Source organism: Hippocampus zosterae, chromosome 14 (genome assembly GCF_025434085.1).
Source record: "Hippocampus zosterae strain Florida chromosome 14, ASM2543408v3, whole genome shotgun sequence".
Taxonomy (NCBI): Eukaryota; Metazoa; Chordata; class Actinopteri; order Syngnathiformes; family Syngnathidae; genus Hippocampus; species Hippocampus zosterae.
This window is the reverse complement of record NC_067464.1, coordinates 360,380-378,772: the sequence shown is the minus strand read 5'-3', so window position 1 is coordinate 378,772 and position 18,393 is coordinate 360,380. Positions and strand designations below refer to the sequence as shown.

General features: G+C 57.4%; 4 protein-coding genes across 7 annotated transcripts; 3 read left to right on the top strand and 1 right to left on the bottom strand.

Moving 5' to 3' along the window:
* Positions 1 to 14: 14 nt before the first annotated feature.
* Positions 15 to 2,530, bottom strand: zgc:109986 (uncharacterized protein LOC553566 homolog). 2 transcript variants are annotated; one of them, XM_052086075.1, is made up of 8 exons: positions 2,385 to 2,530; positions 2,149 to 2,270; positions 1,628 to 1,766; positions 1,430 to 1,551; positions 660 to 770; positions 440 to 546; positions 273 to 363; positions 15 to 180 (listed from the first exon to the last, which is right to left on the bottom strand). In XM_052086075.1, exons 1-8 carry the CDS (start codon positions 2,479 to 2,481, stop codon positions 67 to 69), a joined length of 903 nt encoding a protein of 300 aa, XP_051942035.1. In that variant the 5' UTR covers positions 2,482 to 2,530; the 3' UTR covers positions 15 to 66. The 2 variants fall into 2 exon arrangements, with proteins under 2 accessions (XP_051942035.1, XP_051942034.1); XM_052086074.1 differs by having other exon boundaries at positions 2,149 to 2,481.
* haus2 (HAUS augmin like complex subunit 2) lies at positions 2,494 to 4,757 on the top strand. Of its 2 annotated transcripts, none has more exons than XM_052086079.1 (7): positions 2,494 to 2,614; positions 3,414 to 3,485; positions 3,569 to 3,667; positions 3,734 to 3,803; positions 3,893 to 4,025; positions 4,109 to 4,217; positions 4,566 to 4,757. In XM_052086079.1, exons 1-7 carry the CDS (start codon positions 2,549 to 2,551, stop codon positions 4,680 to 4,682), a joined length of 666 nt encoding a protein of 221 aa, XP_051942039.1. In that variant the 5' UTR covers positions 2,494 to 2,548; the 3' UTR covers positions 4,683 to 4,757. The 2 variants fall into 2 exon arrangements, with proteins under 2 accessions (XP_051942039.1, XP_051942038.1); XM_052086078.1 differs by lacking the exon at positions 2,494 to 2,614 and adding an exon at positions 2,910 to 3,149.
* A 208-nt stretch (positions 4,758 to 4,965) lies between these two features.
* Positions 4,966 to 8,825, top strand: LOC127614716 (4F2 cell-surface antigen heavy chain-like). The gene is made up of 8 exons (XM_052086071.1): positions 4,966 to 5,699; positions 5,921 to 6,111; positions 6,385 to 6,558; positions 7,061 to 7,158; positions 7,234 to 7,376; positions 7,706 to 8,015; positions 8,131 to 8,220; positions 8,391 to 8,825. The coding sequence occupies exons 1-8, from the start codon at positions 5,338 to 5,340 to the stop codon at positions 8,736 to 8,738; spliced, it is 1,716 nt and encodes a 571-aa protein (XP_051942031.1). The 5' UTR covers positions 4,966 to 5,337; the 3' UTR covers positions 8,739 to 8,825.
* Positions 8,826 to 9,337: 512 nt separating this feature from the next.
* On the top strand, positions 9,338 to 17,987 carry mdga2a (MAM domain containing glycosylphosphatidylinositol anchor 2a). Of its 2 annotated transcripts, XM_052086069.1 has the most exons (17): positions 9,342 to 10,044; positions 12,312 to 12,451; positions 12,576 to 12,750; positions 12,823 to 13,019; positions 13,076 to 13,208; positions 13,306 to 13,578; positions 13,832 to 14,161; positions 14,236 to 14,520; positions 14,590 to 14,862; positions 15,655 to 15,803; positions 15,869 to 16,046; positions 16,123 to 16,143; positions 16,546 to 16,701; positions 16,988 to 17,131; positions 17,209 to 17,333; positions 17,425 to 17,524; positions 17,714 to 17,987. In XM_052086069.1, exons 1-17 carry the CDS (start codon positions 9,972 to 9,974, stop codon positions 17,800 to 17,802), a joined length of 2,841 nt encoding a protein of 946 aa, XP_051942029.1. In that variant the 5' UTR covers positions 9,342 to 9,971; the 3' UTR covers positions 17,803 to 17,987. The 2 variants fall into 2 exon arrangements, 1 of the variants encoding a protein (XP_051942029.1); XR_007966680.1 differs by lacking the exons at positions 17,209 to 17,333; positions 17,425 to 17,524; positions 17,714 to 17,987 and having other exon boundaries at positions 9,338 to 10,044; positions 15,660 to 15,803.
* Positions 17,988 to 18,393: the final 406 nt, after the last annotated feature.

The following is an 18,393-nucleotide window of genomic DNA, read 5'->3' as shown; positions in this document are numbered from 1 at the left end:
CATTTTCCATGCCGCATTATTTTGCGGATTTACTTGACAAGCACACACTTGAGAAAACAGTCCAGGTCATAAGACCCTGTACAGGTGGATCTGTCGCAGATCCTCAGGGTCGCAGTCTTTACCCACATATACGTGGTAGTCCAAAGGAAGCTCCTCCACCCAGCCGGCCGGCAGCGGCTCCTGAAGGCCCGAAACAGGAAGCGCGGAAAAGAATCAATGCTGCAAATGCTTGGTGGGGCAGGCCGCCATTCAACTTTGAGCGTCAGCCTCACCTGCAGAGGTTGGAGAGCGTCGTGCAGTCCGGGAACCGTCACCAGCAAAGAACCTGGTTTCCTGAATGCTTGCATGATGAACCTCCAGGTCCTGAACGATTCGGCTGCGTTAACTGCATGTCTTTTAATTGCGCGTGTCCATATTGCGTGCGCGTCCTTGCCCTGACCTGACTTGCTCGCCGGGCTCCATGAAATACTCAAAGACGTTGTTCATGACCACCACGTCGGCATTCCGCAGCAGATCCTCCTGCGTGCACACGTCGGCATGGATGACCTGCAGCAGAAACACTCCACAAATAAATACTCGGCAAAAAAATAAATAAAAGCAATCAAATATGCCGCCTCGGCCGATCGCGGACACGCACGCCAAGACAGAAGCGGACCCACTTGGACTCTGGCGTCCATCCCGTACTTGTGCACGATTTTGTTTTGCAGGTGAACAAACTCCTCGCTGACCTCTATGCCAACCAGCCGGGACGCCGAGCTATACACGTAGCCCTGAATGAACAACAAGGGGGAGGTGCATGGCCGCGTCAAAGACCTAATGGGTGTCAGTGAGCGAGTCTATAACTCTGTAAGAAAGGGGTGTACAGATATAGTAGTTTTGACGGCGAACTGTACAGCACATGGATGGGGAAAGGGAAATGAATGATGTACAGTGTGTCTGTATGAAAGGGGTAAGTCAGTTTAAAAAGGTATGCGAGTCTCAAAGGCTCGCATCCCAACGTAAAGGGCTCTGTGAAAGGGTTGATGTGCGGGTGGGCTCCATACCAGTGAGAAAGGGGGGTATGACAGCGTGAAAGGGGCCATATATTGATTTGAAGGGGTGTGTCGTGAAAGGGTTATATTGATGTGAAAGACACTTTGAGCCGGGTGAAACTTGATTGAAAGGCAAAGTAGATCTTTTTAGACATTGCTACATACCAGTGTGAAAGGGGTATGTGAAAGGAATAAAGTACATTCTAGTGTGAAAAGGGGGGACGTCAGTAGCTAAGTGCAATGTGGCTTTTAAAAGGTCATATATGTTGTCCGAAAGGCGTAGACGTCAGGTGAAAACGGATTCCATGTTTGCGTGAAAGAAAAGGGGGTATTTTGATTTGAGAAGTGCGTGTGTCAATGTGGGCGTGAGAGGCGTTATGCTCGTGTTGCCATCTGACCCCGTAGAGCACGGCCCCTAGTCTTGACCCGACGTCCACCAGCGTACGACCCCTCAGGTCCGGCAGAACGTTTTGGAACAAGAAGAGCAGCTCGCACATGGAGAACGAGTGCGAGACAAAGTCTGTTTGCGCACACGGCCGACAATTGTGGGAAAACGGCGCAGCGCAATTTATCGAGCTGCAGGCGGACTTACGCACCCAGAGGCGCCGTGCTGCAGGATCCGCATTTCAGACAGTAGCATCGACTCATCCTTCCCGCCTCGCAGAGGGAGTCCACGTGCTCGTCGTCGTACAGGAAGGCGTCTACGTGGACGGTCGGACGTGCGCGCTGCTTCATCTGCCAGACACAAACACACGTACCGTACACGCGCCCGCATCTTGCGGTGGGGAGAGGGGTATTTGTCGCTTTGGAGAGGCGTGTCATGGGAAAGGGATTTCTGTCAGAGTGAAACATGCTACATTACGGATTGCGGTGCAAAAGGGGCATATGCCCGTTTAAAATGATGTCGGTGTGAAATGCGATCTGTCAAAGGGAGAGGACAGTGTGAAATGGGTGTACTGTGTGTGTGTCAATGGAGAGTGCCATTGTGACAGAGGTTATACGGTGTACTCCAGTGAAAGAAGTGTATGTACTGCGCATGCAGTGAGAGGGTGTAGTCAGTGTGAAAAGGTCATCTTCTGTCTTCTGAGTGTGAAAGACGCGTGTGCATGCTTGCAACCTTGTGCAGGGCGTTCGCCTCACACCCGAGCATGGCGTCCGTCGGCAGGCTGTCCCTGATGTCGTCAGCGATGCACCTCAGGATGGCTTGATTGTTGTCCACCAGCAGCTCATCCAACTCGTCTCCAAATGCAAGGCATCGTGGGTAAACGAAGTCAACAACAACCCGACACGTGTGACGTTCCGACAGTTCGAAGCGAGTCAGAAGGCGTCGCAGTCGTGGACGAGCGCGCGTACCTGAAGTTCGCATCCAGTCGAGCAGCTTCGGCAGCTGAGAAGGTTCGACTCTGCTCAAGAGCTGCCTTAGCTCACTTTGAGCTTCACGCAAGTTCATCGTGAACTTCTTCGCTGGTTGGTTTACGACACTTTGGCCCCCTTTGCCGCGCCACTGGCCGGATCCAATGGGAAGGCTGCCCCGCCTCAAAACACGGAGTGACGGCGCCCGGAGACCCGGATGCTGTCGCGCGGTACAGTAGTTTCAAACTCGTTATTACACTTTATTTATTTATTGTTATCTGAGCACTACTGTAAGTTCGGCGTCCATATGATGGATACTAAGAACCGCAAACACGAAAATATTAGTCAACCTTTGAAAAAAGAAGAATAAGCATAAACCGGAAGTATTTTTTCACTCAAACTTTATTGGTTTTTCATGTCAAGACGCCACGAACACAATTTCTCGGCACAAGAATCAGCCCACTTAATCAGAAATATATGTCGCCCCCCCAAAAAAATATATATATATTGGGGGGGGCGGGGTGTACAACTTGTTCGCATCATCAAATTAGCTGTCGCGAGTTGACTTTTTTTTCCCCCCCTAAGCGTGCAGTTCTCATGGCGTCCTTCTATTTGGGGTCGCTGTCGGGCGGCTACACCGTCTCGAAACACACGAAAGAGACAAACATAAACTCAAAGCGTCTGGCGGGCTCGAATTTCAACAAACGTTTGTCAGATTTTGAACTTTTTCACTCCTCCGACCAAAAAGTCTGTTGTTTTGTCACGGTAAGTCGTTTGCTGTGTGTGTGTTTATTCTTTCGATAAAAACTCGTTTTAATTAATGAATCCGGACGCTTAGTTTGGCACAGTCCTTCTACATTAGAGTAATTCTGCGGCCATGTTGTGTTTTGATGAGGCGAACGGTACTGAATGTAGGGTTAAGCGCGAATAATAAGCGCTCGTATATCGCTCGCTGTGAGGTTACGATTCAGTGTTCAACAAGTGTGTAAGCATATGCTATAGATGCTATGTGGAGGTTTTTCTCCCCAGATGCCTCAATGCGCCGTGACGTCATCACCCGGGCTCCTGTCCAAATGTGTGTCCAGTGGAGCGGTGTCTCAGGTCAGCCTGTAGGCATGTTGCCATCGCTAACTCTTGACTGGCTTGTAACTGCATCCAGTAAGCTAATTCACTGCGGTTCTCAGGAGGAACTAGCGTCTGCCTACTCATCCCAGAGCTCCTTCTTCTCCTCTCAGCTGCATGAAGCTGAGCAGCGAATCCAAATGCAGAAAGAGCTGGAGAAGGTAGAGCACGCCGTTTTGATTTGTCCCGCGCTGATGACATCATCAGCCTCACTTCCTGTGTTGCAGCTGCAGCTGGAACTGGAGCTACTGAAGCAGGACAAGAAGAACGCCGACGTCACTCACGCATCGTACCTTGGTGAGGAACATGCACGCGCATGCGCGTGTTGATCGATTGGTGGGTTTCGGATCAGAACCTTATCGAAGAACTTCTGCCTTCCTCCTCAGCTGCCAGGCTGCAGGCGCTGCAGACGTTCTGCACTCACCTGCAAGATGTTCTGAAGGACCACAAGCTTCTGGCCCAGCGACTCAGCAGGCCGCTGGGCGGCACCAGCCTGCCCATCCCGGCCCACCTGCACCGGTAGCATCCGCCTCCGCGTCCGACGTGCCAATGAGACGACCGGCATGTGTCGACAGCAGGTCACGTTGTTGTTGCTGCTCCAGGTTTGTGGTGCAAGTGGTCCACATGGCCATGGACTTTGTGGAGACTTTGGATGAGAAGAGAAGCGCTGTAAGCCGACGCGCCGATGCCGCTGCTGACTTGGATCAGCTGGTAGGAAATTTAGGCCCGAGAGCTTGGCCAGCACATTAGCCGCCATTCCCAAATAATCACTTCCTCAAATCAATTCATTTGCTTGTTTCGAGTGCTCATATCTCTATTCTATATACAATCAGTCAAGTAAGAGATGCAAAACACTTTTTGTAACCTGTACAATTCATTTTCATGAGAAAACTGGACAGAGGTGAAGAAACCGTTTTTGCGTTTTGAGCAGTAAATTGGGTCAAAGGCGCCAAGTCCGCAGAGATGACACAAGGCAGCTCGTGAACAGTAGCAAGCCATGCGACTTTTGCCGTCCCCCGCGTTGAAGCGTGAACGTTTTGTCCTGCGTCTTTGTGTCAGAAAACGTCCGTCTCCCAACTCTTGGCCGTGGCCTCGGAGGAGGAGGTGTTGGCCAATCGCCTTCTTGGATGCAAGGACGTGTGCGACAGCCGCTTGAGTGACAGCTCATCGTCTTGACCTCATCGGCCCTCCTTCCGTACCCTTGTGACCTCTTCTTCTTGTTTGGAATAAAACCGTTTCTTTGCAAATGCAGTCGAGCTTCCATCTTTGTTTTGGGCCACGCCAATGTAGTTTCACCCCGTGGCCGGTAGAGGTCCCTCAACTAGGATTTCGTACACTTCACTGAGGAAAAACGGAATAGATTTTGTATTTATCACGAATCGAAACTGCCTCGTATTGGTTCTTTTGTTGCTCTTCTTCTCCCCCCCCCCCCCCCCCCCCCCCAAGGTGCGCAAAGAATATGACGACGTCAGGGTGATAAAAAGCGCCGGAAGAGAAACTTGTCGAATGAGGCCTTCAACTAACATGGAAATGTGGCGCTCCGTGTTTTTACGTCTATTTGTATTGTCCTGTACTGTATTTGTTTGAATCGTAAGCACGCACTAATTTATTTACACAATACAAACGTGTACATCCAAGTCAGAATAAATACCGTTTTATACATCAGGCGGCTGTTTGACGGACGTGACTCAACGGTTGGTGCTGAAACATCGTTTTTCCCGACAGCCCTGAACGCAGCAGCGTGCCCGTGCTTCTCTTCATCCCGAACCGTCGCCGAGCACCATCGTCGTCTCGTCTCCTCCTTTTCTTTGTTTCCCAAACCGCAGCCACAATGGACCGGACCGAAGACTCGACCCCGAACCGGGACCGTGCCGTCGCGGAGATGCACGATGCGGCGAGCGAAGCGGACCGAGCGCCTCCGCCGACTCCGCCCGAAGCTCGGCGCGACGAGGCTGCGGATGCTGATGCAACGGAGGCCGACGTGAGCGAAGTGCTTCTGGACCGCGGCGACCAACCGGACGCCGTCGCCCAGAAGCAACCGGGGGAGGACGGCCAGGAGAAGCGAGCCGTGAACGGAGCGGAAGCGCAGTCGGAGAAGAACGGCTGCGTCAAGGTGACGATGGAGCTGGAGGAGCGGGAGAAATTCACCGGACTCAACAAGGAGGAGCTGCTACGAGTGGCGGGCACGCCCGGGTAGGAACGCGGCTCCTCTTGGATTTCCTATACCGTACTGTGCTCTAGTTGGCTTTCAATTCGTTCCGAGAACCAGTCGCGCAGGGCCGCCGCTGCCTAAAAAAAAAAGTCCCCAACTCTGTGAATCGGTGAGGTGTGAGCGACAGCGCTCAGGCTGGGTACGGAAGCCCCAAAAGCTACCTCGGACGGTTGCAAGACGGTTCTTGTTTGTCCTGTTGCAGGTGGGTGCGCACTCGCTGGGCCCTGCTGGTCCTCTTCTGGCTGGGCTGGCTGGGCATGCTGGGGGGCGCCGTGCTCCTCATCCTGCAGGCGCCGCGCTGCCGGGAGCGGCCCGCCATCCACTGGTGGAACGGCGGGGCGCTCTACCACGTGTCCAGCGTGCACGCCTTCACCGACGCCGGAGACATCAAAGGTAACCGCGCCGCACGCCCCGCCTTGAGCGCCTTGGTGCCGCTGCCATATTGGATGTGGCACAGTGGCCACATCCAACACAAACCGCCACGACCGCCGTGTATTCTGGATGCTATACGATAAACTGCAGTGATGACTTCATATTTTGCGTGATACGTTCCATTTTTTTCAGGGGGGGGGGGTTCATGATGTTCATTTAACCGTGGTCTATAAAGTATGCCTGTGGTCAGAGCTACCGTGTTAGCATACTAACGTCATTGTGTGTGTGTGTCAGGTGTACAGCAGAAGGTGGACGCCTTGTCCCAGCTCAAGTTGAAAGGCTTGGTGATTGGGCCGGTGCACGTGGCCCCGCCCGACGATGCCATGGCGCTGAGCTTTCAGGAGATCGCAGCTGATGCCGGAAGTCTGGAGCAGTTCAAGGAACTAGTGCGGCTCGCGCACAGGAAGGGTGAGTTGAAAAGGGCTCTTTGTCTTGTGTGGCGGAGACGCAGCAAGAGCCCAAAGTGCAGGACGGCGAACCCCCCTGCGGTTTGCCAGATTTTGGGACCAACATTCAACATTTCGCTCGGCTTCATGCTAACCAGGAGAAGGGGAAAAAAATGCTATTGATGGGCGTCTTCATGTGTTGAATCTGCGAACATAAATGTGGGAACAACACAGACAGATACTCTGACAATACTTTGGTGTATATATTCTTTATCCTCCAAAGTCCACGGTGTTTTCTTGCGTTTCTTGTTCATTTGCGATGCCATTTGTTTGGACAAATACAACGTGATGACGGCCCCCGAAAATAGCTCAGAGGATCCTGACCGATTCTTTTTGGCAGATGGACATTCCGTCATGCGGCGGAGTAAATTTCCGACAGGCGATTAACTTCGCAAGGGTGGGAACGCTGCAAAAAGTGCCCTTTTAATTATTATTATTATGACTATATATGTATTTTTTTTAAGGCATGTACGTGGTCCTGGACCTGACTCCGAACTACCGCGGCTCCAGCGGGTCCTGGTACTCCAACGCCAGCGTGACCGCGGTTGCCGAGAAGCTGAAGGTGAGGCCGTGAGACGACGCCAGCGTTGCCAGCGGGGGGCGCCGCCCATCCCCGACTGTGTCTGTCTGTCCTCAGCCCGCCTTGATCTTCTGGTTCGGCGCGGGCGTGGACGGCGTTCAGTTGGCGGACGTGGAGGACGTAGCCGCCGCCGTTCCATCGCTGTGGGCCGACATCCGGGCCATCGTCCAGAACGGGACCAACGAGCGACCCACCAGGAGGTCAGCGTCACGTTCGGGAGTGCTCGCGATTCCTTTTGACTGTTGAGAAAGTCGCTGAACATGGGCGTGGCTACGTCCCAGATGTCACGCAAAGAAAGTCGTTCTGTGCTCGGCGCATGCCGATCAGAATTCTCCCGGCGCAGGCGCGAGGCATTGGATGAGCTTGCGATATCGATTTGAATCGGAATAATTGTTCAGCCTTTGCATACACAACTCGAGTGCGTGTCATTCTTGAGAAATGTCGCTGCCTTTGGAAGAGCGACTTTCTTCCTGCGGTACAGGAAGTCTTGCTTTATTGTGAAATGCTGACCTGCCCCCCCCCCCCCCAGACTCCTGATGGGCTCGACGGAGCGGCGCTCGGCCGCCGCCGTGTCCGCCCTGCTGTCGTCCACCGGGGTGGACCTCCTGACCTCCGGGGTCCTCCTGGAGGGAGACGCGTCCGAGCTGGCTCGCTCCGTCCTGGACTTGTACGCCGCTCACTCTGCCACCGGGCTGGCCTGGAACCTGGGGGGCCGGGGGGCGGGTCACCTGGCCTCGCTCGTGGGCCCGGCCCTGGTGCCGCTTTACCAGCTGCTGCTCTTCACGCTGCCCGGGACGCCCGTGCTCCAGTACGGCGATGAGATCGGCCTGATGGACGAGGTGAGTGCGGGTACTCGCCTCGCCGCAAGGTGGCGCCAGAGAAAAGGGCTTGGAAACTCCCGCTCGTCTGCGTGGAAGGCATTATTTATTTTCTGGCTTTTCATGTCTTTTGCAGGGCACAAAGTTTCCCAGAATGATTTGGGACTCACCCGGCGGGGACGAGGAGGAGGAGGAGCGGGAGCAGGAGCTTAACGCAACCCTGAAGGTAAACGATTGCAAACGCAAAATGTGAAGAGGATGACGATGAAGGTGATCATGACGAGGAGAACGAGTAAGCGCCATGCTGCTGCTGATGACGTCTACATTGGAGATGAGGAGGATGACGCCATATTGATAACGATGATGTCGTTCCCCCCGCCCCCCTCCCGCCTCCAGGAGCGTCGCACCCGCCGCGCTCGGTTGCGCGAGTTGGTGCGCAACCTGAGCGGCGCCCGCGCCAAGGAGCACTCCCTGCTGATCGGCGACTTTGTGCCCCTCGTCAACTCGTCGTCGTCGCTGGCCTTCGTGCGCTCGTGGGATCAGAACGCTCGCTTCCTGGCCGCCTTCAACTGGGCCGACGACGACGCCAGGCTGGAGTACCCCCGCCTGGGCGGCCTTCCGCCGCTGGCCGAGGTGGTCCTCGCCACCGCCGGCGCCCCGACGGCGGGCGCCCGCGTGAACCCCGCCGACCTGCGTCTGGGCGCCAATCAGGCGATGCTGCTCAAGTTCCCCTACGGCGGCTAGAAGCGCCGTGTCATCGCCTTCGGGTCTCACGTTTGTGTCCTGAAAAAGAAGAAAAGGCAAATAAATATCAGCCGCATCAGCACGAAATACTTGGTTTCCAATCGTATGACTCAATCAAGGAATCGTTTGATTTTCAGGCCCCGTTTAAGCGCGACTAACGTGTACGGGTGTCAAAGTCAAGGCCCGGGGGCCAAATCCGACCCGCCACGGTTCATTTTACGCGGCCACCAAAAACAAACCAACTCTGGCGATCCTTAACCTAAAATCTCTACCGTCAGGTGTAATCAATAATGTTGAGAGTTTTTGATCATTTTGTGTCCCCATTTCCGCTCACTTAAATAATCATTGAACAAGCAACAAAGAGCTCTTTTTAAGACACGTCTCAAGGAAGCTCCGACAAGGCTGAAGTAACAGTCCGTTCGTTTGCTTTCAGTTCTACTTCCAAATGTGGTAAAGATGAATTTCTATGCGAGTTTAGCCCCACACCCAGCGCCCCCAACCCAGTTTTCGCCGTGTCATTTCTGCCCCCCTCCATTTAAATCAAAGGAGAGTGAGCATCACTGAAGCGACTTGGCATCGGAGCGCCCCGTTTTACTCTGAAAAGCCACGCAGGAAGTAGTTCGGCGGCCCATTCCCGGCGACTTGCTTCTCCCGCTGACGTCTCACCGGTCAAATCCACCGACACCAGCGGCGCCCAGCGAGCGAACGAGCGGACCGCCGCTCCATCTTCAGGCCGACTGCGCTGGTCCCTCGGCGGCCCGGCGGAGCGCGACGAGCCGCCGCCAACCGGACCGCAGCTGAGGGGCGCTCGGCGGGAGTCAAGCACACCGACTCGCTCGGAGGGTCAGCGGGACCGCGAGAGCTTCCCGACGGCACCCCGCCTCGCGCGCACACAATGTCAGCGGCAAGGAGAGCCGCCTAGCAGCTCTCCTCTTCACGCGTCTGGAGCCCCGGCCTCCCGCGGGCCTGCCGGGTGGATGAGCGGGACCACCTGACCGCCCGGCCGGCGTGTACGTGCACGGGGGCGGGGGTGGGTGGGCGCGGGGTCGCCGCTGGCGGGGGCCCTTCAGCTTGCTTGGGATGTTTGCATGAGACTCCGACACTGGGCACGACTCTGCTCTGAGGAGGAGGAAGAAGAGGACGACGAGGAGGAGGAGGAGGAGGAGGAGGAGGGGGGCCGAGCGTCTGCAGGAGGCCGGACAGACGAGCTCGTCCCCGGGGGAGGATGTGAAGATGGGTCCGCTAGTGGCGCTCGTGTGGCTCTGGAGCGGCTTCGTGCGCGGCGTGCACGCGCAGGGCGTGTACGGTAAGCGCGCGAACACACACTCACACACGAGCGCGCGCGCGCACGTGACCTTGCCATGATTGACAGCCTTCGCGCGCGCGGAACAACAGGTCGACGGGCTGCGGCGTGCACCTGTCGACCCTCCCCCCCCCCCTTGGAACGTCACAGAGGGGGCGCCTCGGGCCACGTGACGACGCACTCGATTTTTTTTTCCCGCGGGCGGGAAACACCTGTCAAGGTCACCTGGCATACACCGAAAGTAAAGTGGCACTGCGCACAATTGGCCCCAGCGGAACACTTCCGGTGTGAGCTCACGTGACCCTCGTGGAATTACATGTCATCTTACATCACCGGCGTAGGCGTGCGAGCGCTTGTGTGTGTGAGTTTGTGTTGGGGGGGCGGATTAGGCGCTAACATCTGCGCCAACGTTGACGTTTGGCAGATGACGAACTCGCAGATGGAGGCAACAAGTCATCGCCATCATCCAAATGCTCGCTCGCAGCTAAGCTAACAGAACAAAATGGTTGCGGTGTTATTTAAAAACAAAAAAAATAAATTTAAACTTCCAAATGTCTTCTAGTGACGCCTCGAGATGTGAGTTGAATTCTTTGCAGGAACACGCTTGCCTCCCAACACACTCAAATATTATTTCTCCATTGAAATAGAAGCAAATGCAATCAATCCATTCCAGACCCCCCCCCCACCCCCAGACCGCAAACGTGGCCCCCAACATGTTCCTTCAGAAGAATTTTGGCACCCACCAGCTCGTTGACTGTATAAAAAAAAGTCTGCTGGCCGATTTGATCATATTATGTTTTAAAATAACAATAACAATCATACTTTTTTCTGCTCTAACACAATAAGACAACCCCCCCCCAAAAAAACTGCTAATTTTTGTCAAATTTTCTCACAGTTGTAAAGTTGAACCAATACTAAAATATTGTAACCAACTATTCTTCCTGCAATTAAGCTTATTGTGAGCATTAAGGTAGGAAGGAAGGGGGGCGGAGGGGGGGGGGGGTCCACCGACAGCCAACTTCATCGGTGCACTTAAAGTGTCATGAGCAGGAGCGTTTCTGACTCAAACACACACACACGCTCACGCACGTGAGTCACAGGCAATATGGTGCATCGCGCGAATACAAGAAAGGAGCGTGAGTCACATGCTGCTTCTGCGGCTTCTCGCGTGGTCACACGACAAGTCAAGTCAGCGCCGATCACCTGGCGGGGTTCGGGGGGAGGGGCCTCACTGGGAGCAGTCGCACCGCGATCCCGTGATTGACAGCTCATCGGCGCTTGCTCTGTGATTGGCTGACCGCTCTGTGCAAACGCGTGAGCGCGCGCGCGCGCGCCTTCCATTCATCTTTCGTTCCTCTGGCGGCTTCATTGCGTATGCACGAGCGCGTGCCGCTGCCAGCCAATGAGGCGGCCGCGGTTATTTTTGGCCGGCCCACTGACTGAATGCGGCGTCCTCTACCCACAAATAGAAAAATCGAGAAAGCGAGCGCAGGGGGGGGTCGAGTAGGAGTGAAGGGAAGGAGTGATGTTGGCGAGGGGAGGGAGGTGGAGGGTGGGTGGGGGGGGGGAGTCTTATGTAACGCCGCCAGAGACCGAGGAGAAGGTGTGCCACCCCGAAGAGCCCTAAAAACAGCTGACACGGGATCGCAGCGCTCCTTGCTCATGTTTTGCTTGGGAAAGGCCGCAGGGAGGCAAGCGCGCTGACGTCAGCAGTCAGAGAGATCCACAAAAAAAAAAGAAGAAGAAAAAAAAGGCCAGTCTAAAAATAGAAGAGCCAAAGTAGGACATCCTTGCAGGCCCCTCCCCATTCCACTTTCACCTTCATCCTCTTGCTTGTCTTCCTCGCAGCAGCCGTCACCGTCGCTTACTTGACAGGAGGGTACTTCACTCTCCATTCGAGTATTCGTGTGTGTGTGTGTGTGTGTGTGTGTGTTTTGTGCTTCCTGTCCCGTGACATCACAGTGATGTCACAGAACCGGAAGTGATGATCACTTTCCATTTGAGGCAAGTGGACTTTTGGCACCCGACGATGCCAAATGCCAAATGTCACCCAACATGTCACGGTGAGGTCACTGTGGGGAGTGGGGGCCGGGGGGGCGGTCATATCCTTGATGTCATTCACATTCTTTTCCCATGCAGGCAATCGGGCGATGCGTTGCCATAGCGATGGGCAAAAAGCCAAAACCCAAACGTGACGTCTCAGCGGAGCAAGAAACATTTCTCCTCACGCTTTCAGGATGACAAGGTGTGCTTGTGTGTGTGTTGGGCAGCGCCACCTAGCGTTCGCATCGTGCACTCGGGACAAGCTTGCAACGTGGAGGAGGAACGCCACAGCGAGCGAGTCTACACCATCAGAGAAGGCGAAACGCTGGAACTGCTCTGCCTGGTGACCGGACACCCGCGACCGCAGGTCAGCACGCCTTGCCGCATGGAGGGGGGGGGGGGGGGCACGCTCGGGCGAGTCCATTCCAGGAAAGCCGAGGACCCCCCGGCCCCTTTTGGCTCCTTTGGCTCACTTGGCGTTCTGGCCGCAGGTGCGCTGGACCAAGACGGCGGGAACTGGTTGGGAGCGCCAAGGGGACTCCGGGGCGCACAACGACACCTTGAAGATCGAGAGCATCGAGCGGCACCAAGGGGGCCGCTACTACTGCAAGGCGGACAACGGCATGGGGACCCCCGCCATCCGCTCCATCCGAGTGGACGTGTACTGTGAGGACGCCGGCCGTCTCTCCGAGCGGCTTCCGAGCCGGCGCCGGGCCTGACGGCGCCTGTGTTTGCCAGTTCTGGACCAGCCGCTGATCACGGTGCACCAGAGCGTGGCCGACGCCAAGGAGCTGTTCTACTCGGAGAGGACCGTGTTCCTGCGCTGCGTGGCCGCGTCCAACCCGCCCGTGCGCTACACGTGGAGGAGGGGGCGGCAGGTGCTGTCGGAGGGAGCCGACGCCGGCGTGGACATCTACGAGCCCTTCTTCACGCAGGTACGCCCGCCGGCGCGCGGCGGTCCAGCGCATCCCTCAAACTGTCCGCGTTTCAGGGCGAGACCAAGATCCTCAAGTTGAAGAACCTGCGTCCTCAGGACTACGCCGACTACACCTGCGTCGCCTCCGTCGGGAACGCCTGCCGCATCGCCGACAGGATGGCGCACTTCGGTCTCAGCAACAGGACGGGTGCGGATGTGGCGCGGGCGTCGTCGCCCACGCGTCGGGCGGGGCCGCTGATACCGGGCGCTTTGTGTTTGTTTTTCTTTTTTTATTTGCGCGACAGCCCCCCCCTCCGTCAAACTGCTCCAGGACGACCCGCTGGTGGTGAACCCCGGCGAGACGGCGACGCTGCTGTGCGCGGCGTCCGGCGGCGACCCCCCTCCCGCTCTCAGCTGGCTGCGTCCTGGTGGTGAGGCGCTCCCCAAGGGGAGCGTGAGCCGGGGGGGCGCGCTCACCATCCCCGCGGTCGCCGCCGCCGACGGCGGCGTCTACACCTGCCTGGCCGACAACAACGTGGGCAACGCGGCCAGGAGGTCGGCCAACGTCCTCGTTCGAGGTGCGTTGTCGTACCGTCATCGTCCGGGGGGGGGGGGGCTACGCGGGCGCGACGCAAGGGCGGCCGTCCTTCGCATTTCGCCGGAAAGTCTGAGAAGGAAGACGGCACGCCGCCTGTTTGAGTGACGCACGCTTTTTGCAACTGTTTACGGCCACGCCCACACACACAAGGACACGCCCACTTGCGCGGACACAAACGGGCTCACGTCAAGACGTTTGCATAAACGGCGCCGCGGCTGCGTCTTCTCGCTCAGGTCTGCGCAAGGCTCGCTTCTGGATCACCCCGGACCCGTACCACAACGACGACCGCATCCGGATCGGCCGCGAGGTCAAGATCAGCTGCCAGGTGGAGGCCACGCCCCCCGAGGAGCTGCGATTCGACTGGCTGAAGAACGGCCGGCCCCTGCGCAGCTCGGAGCGCATGGTCATCACGCACTCGGACGCCGACGCCTCGCCGGGCGTCACCAACTTGGACGTCATCGACCTCAAGTTCACCGATTTCGGAACCTACACCTGCGTGGCGTCCCTCAGGGACGGAGGGGCTCCCGAGATCAGCATCGACGTCAACATCTCGTCCACCACGGGTGAGGGTGTGGGGGTTTTGGGGGCGGGGCCTCGGGCGCCCTTCCTAAAACGCGCCTCCTCCCCGTTGTCGCAGTTCCTCCCGAGCTGACGGTGCCCAGGGGGCGCTCTCACATCGTGGCCCAAGAGGGCGAGGCGGCGGAGCTGCGCTGCTTGGTGTCGGGCAAACCCAAGCCCCTCATCCTGTGGTCCCGCGAGGACGACGGTCCCGAGGACGGCGCCCGCGCCGAAAGCTACGACGGCGTGCTGAGGCTGGCCAACGTGACGCGGGACATGGGCGGGGCCTACCGTTGCCGGACCAGCCCGTACAACGGCTTCAACGTCAAGCCCCGACAGGCGCTGGTGCAGCTCCTGGTGCAGTGTGGGTAACGCGCGGCGCTTTCCGATTTCCAGCGGGAGTGTTCCAAACGTGAGCCGGCGTCCTTTGCAGTCCCGCCGGCGGTGGAGCCGACCTTCTCGGAGGTCCGGCAGGCTCTGGGCCGGGCCTTCTCGCTGACGTGCCGGCTGCTGCGCGCCCAGCCGGCCCGCCCGCTGCGCTACGAGTGGAAGCTGGGCTCCCGCCTCCTGACCGTGGGCCAGTTGGACGAGCGGCGCGACGACACGCGCTACCAGGTGCGGGCGCTCAACCGCGAAGGCTACGGCGAGTACACCTGCGACGTCAGCAACCAGGCCGGCGCGGGGAGATGCGCCTTCCTGGTCACCGGTGAGTGGCGGCGACCGTGTTTCCCTCCCCCCCACAGCCCCTCCCCCGCGTAGCCAATGATGAACATTAGCTTGTCTGAAAGTAGCCGCCACCGAGTCGCAACAGAAGAGCCGACATTTAGCCGCATGGGCTTACGTCTCACACACACGCGTCGCATCTCAGGCAGCCCGTCGCACCCCCCCCCCCTCGCGAAAGCTCCTTTGAGTTTGCTTGTCAGCATGTCGAGAGGCTTCCTGAGTTAAGCTTCTTAACGCCGCGCGGCACTTTGCAGCTTCTTTGAAGAAGCTGCAAAGTCATCTCAGCACTGCAGCGGGTTGAAGGTCAGGATGGTCAAGGGGTCGAATTCGGGTCGGGGGGTCGGGGGGGGAGGCTCCAAGCGAGGTGGAGCAAAGCAGATGACGCTCATTTGCGGGCCGCTGGCAGCAACCTTTTCAAACGCACGACAGCTGTCAGCGGCATTTCAAATGGGACAGCAAGCGGAATGAAGCAAATTGTCCCGATTGTGTTGTGTTTTTTTTAAACTGCCGCTGTCACCATGGCGACAGCCGAGTCGACCAATCACCACTCTGCTCCCTCTTCTTCAGACTTCTTTCTCACCCACGCGTGCAAATGTATTATTATTATTAGGCATCCGCACGTTTACGCCGACACCGAATGCGCCCCCCCCCCACACACACACACTCATTCACATTTGGCGTCACGTCGGAGGCATCTTGACCAATCCCCGAGCGTGTGTGTGTGCGCGTGTGTGGATGCGACTGAAGTAGCAAGCACGTGTTCTCCCCGCGCCAGGGAAGGCGTTCCCCCCCGAGTTCTACTACGACACCCCCGGCGCCCTGTGGCAGAACCGGCCCCGCACGTACGGCTTCACGCTGCAGTGGACCCAGATGGAGCCCGCCGGCGTGGACCGCATCCTGGCCTACAGGCTGGGCATTCGCCAGGTGACGCGCTCTCGTCATCAGGGAGGGGGCGCCGGAGCGAAGGCTAACCCGAGAGCGCTCGACAGGTGGGGCAGGGCCGCCTGTGGGAGCAGCAGATCCCCATGGAGGCCAACATCCACAAGGGGGAGCTGCTGAGCCACAACCTGACGGAGCTGGTGGTGCCCGAGTCCTACCTGGTGCGGCTGACGCCCATCACGCGCTACGGCGAGGGCGACGCCGCCGAGCGCGTCATCACCTACCGCGGTACTTGCTCTCCCCTCGCTCGGGCGCCGCTTGCGCCTTCACGCATCTGACGGCTCTTGTCGTGTTTCCTCCGCAGCGCCGGTCAATCCGCACCTCAGTGAGTACCCCTTTGTCATCGGACCCCGCGTGTGGCACGTGGAGGCCCTCTAGTGGCGAGCCGACAAATGACCGCCACTAGATAATGTTTTTTTTTAGTCAAACCTCGGTTCTCGAATGTCTCTCTTATCGACCAAATCATATTTTGACTCGAAAATCCGTGTTTTTCACGGTTCAAATTACAACCGAAACCCGTTTTTCAAACAAACTGAGCAAACGCGATTGCGCCACTTGACTGCAAAAGTCAAATTTGACAAGGCATCTCTCGGGAGTGTTCAAGGCCATTTAAGAGTGTTGAATCTGACATTTTGCAATTTTGCCGAATATTGGAATGAGTGACGAGTACTTTGGAAATGATATCTGGTCGGAGTTCACTAACTTGTTTCTTTCGTGCACGCCTCAGGGGAGTTCCAGTGCGCTTTCGAGGACGAGGCCTTGTGTCTCTTCTCTCAGGATAAAAGCGACGACTTTGACTGGACGCGCCACAGCGCCGCCTCCCGCGACACCAAGTACACGCCCAACACCGGACCCAGTGCCGACCGGCGCGGCTCCAAGCAAGGTCACACAAACGCATGCACGCGCGCACACGTGGATGCGTCAAACCCGCGAGCATGTGGACCAGTTGGAAATGATCAAACCGTTTCTAAAATGGGGGAGTCAACCAAAATGGCCGACTTTCTTTCTTGTAAGGACTTACAAGCGCGCTGGATTTGCAGGGAATTTCCTTCCCTCCCTTTCTGGGCTGTTTTTCCCAGTCTGACCAGCGGGTGGCGCCGACAACAAGCATTTGCTCGCGATCTCCAATGAAATCGCCAATCCTGAACGGGTATCGCGGCGTCCCACAGGGTACTACGTTTACATCGAGACGTCCCGGCCCAGATCGGAAGGCGACAAGGCCCGCCTCCTGTCGCCCTCCTTCAACGCGGGCTCCAAAGGCGGCGCCGCCTACTGCCTGGCCTTCTACTACCACATGTACGGCAAGCACATAGGTGAGTGGGCCCGGCGTCGGCCGGCGAGCGCGGCCAGCTCGGCGAGGCTTCGCGTCAGCTCCCCGTTTGGGCCGCAGGGGCGCTGAACGTTTTCCTGCGGCAAGGAGGCGCGTCGGAGGTCGCCGTGTGGAGCCTGAGCGGCAACCAGGGAGACCGATGGCACCGCGCCGCCGTCAACGTGCACCCCACCGCCGACTTCCAGGTCATTTGATAGCCAGATGCATTTTCTCGCCATTTGCGGTCACATTGAGCGGCGGGCTAAGCTAAGCGCTGTCGCGGTGCGCGTCCGCCAGGTGGCGCTGGAAGGGGTGCGCGGCGCCGGCATCGAGGGCGACATCGCCCTGGATGATGTCACCATCCAGGAGGGCCAATGCAAAGACCCGCCGTCCAACAGTGAGTCACAGCGCCGCCGCACGTTCAGTACGATGGCTGCCCCGCGGCGTCGGCCATCTTACGTTGCCGCCGTTACTGACGTCTGCTAGCCCTCGGCAACAAGTCAGAAAGACGGGACAAAGAAGGCTGAAGAAGGAAGGGTCTTGGTGTTTGGGATTCTGAGCCCGTTTCTCTCTGTCTCCCTTTCAGACCTGATCTCGCTGGCGCCGCCCCGCCAGCCCGGCAGCTGGCTGCTACACGTCAGCCTAAGCTTGACTCTGATCGGGCGACAGAGGTGACATCGCCATGACGTTTCGCACCCCCCGCCCGCACCCCCCCCCCCCCCATTCCACCTTGAGCCGGCCGCCGTTCTTTGGCGGCTGTTAGCTTGGCATTCTTTCCCGGTTGTTTGGCGACAGCGACCCCGCCGACCCCTGGTCCGAGATCAACCTGTCAAACGAAAAGGCCGACAAACCACACACACCTGAACATGAGAACACATACACACACACACGCACGATTGTGGGGGTCGGGCTGCGTCCGCCATGACACTCAAGTGCCTTGAGACCGAGCGGGAGTTTGCCATCGTCGCGGCAACCGGAGGAGCGGGACCGGCAGGAAAAGGACGATTCCCCAAATGAGACTTTCCTGTGGGTCGGATGCAGGTGAAAGGTTAACGCCTTTCCCAGGAGATCAACTTTGTCAAACAAGCACAACTACAAACGCTCAAAATATTTTCCCCCCCCCCTCCCAGGGACGAGGATGACGTCGGCGCGAGGACGGCTCGCTTTTGGCGACTCTTTTCCCTTCCTTCAGCATGTTTGACAAACCAAATGTTGGACTGGAGACAATAAAAGTGATTTTTGTCAAGTTGATGCGATGATGTCATC

Coding starts and splice junctions, on each gene's coding strand:
- zgc:109986 (XM_052086074.1), bottom strand. CDS start 2,481: ATGAACTTGCGTGAAGCTCAAAGTGAGCTAAGGCAGCTCTTGAGCAGA. Junction 771..1,429: donor TAGGGGCCGTGCTCTACGGG/GTCAGATGGCAA, acceptor TTGTTCATTCAG/GGCTACGTGTATAGCTCGGC. Junction 364..439: donor GAGCCCGGCGAGCAAGTCAG/GTCAGGGCAAGG, acceptor CGAATCGTTCAG/GACCTGGAGGTTCATCATGC.
- haus2 (XM_052086078.1), top strand. CDS start 2,982: ATGGCGTCCTTCTATTTGGGGTCGCTGTCGGGCGGCTACACCGTCTCG. Junction 3,150..3,413: donor AAGTCTGTTGTTTTGTCACG/GTAAGTCGTTTG, acceptor TTTTCTCCCCAG/ATGCCTCAATGCGCCGTGAC. Junction 3,486..3,568: donor CCAGTGGAGCGGTGTCTCAG/GTCAGCCTGTAG, acceptor TGCGGTTCTCAG/GAGGAACTAGCGTCTGCCTA.
- LOC127614716 (XM_052086071.1), top strand. CDS start 5,338: ATGGACCGGACCGAAGACTCGACCCCGAACCGGGACCGTGCCGTCGCG. Junction 7,159..7,233: donor CGGTTGCCGAGAAGCTGAAG/GTGAGGCCGTGA, acceptor GTCTGTCCTCAG/CCCGCCTTGATCTTCTGGTT. Junction 8,016..8,130: donor AGATCGGCCTGATGGACGAG/GTGAGTGCGGGT, acceptor TGTCTTTTGCAG/GGCACAAAGTTTCCCAGAAT.
- mdga2a (XM_052086069.1), top strand. CDS start 9,972: ATGGGTCCGCTAGTGGCGCTCGTGTGGCTCTGGAGCGGCTTCGTGCGC. Junction 14,162..14,235: donor CAACATCTCGTCCACCACGG/GTGAGGGTGTGG, acceptor CCGTTGTCGCAG/TTCCTCCCGAGCTGACGGTG. Junction 15,804..15,868: donor ACAGGCTGGGCATTCGCCAG/GTGACGCGCTCT, acceptor AGCGCTCGACAG/GTGGGGCAGGGCCGCCTGTG.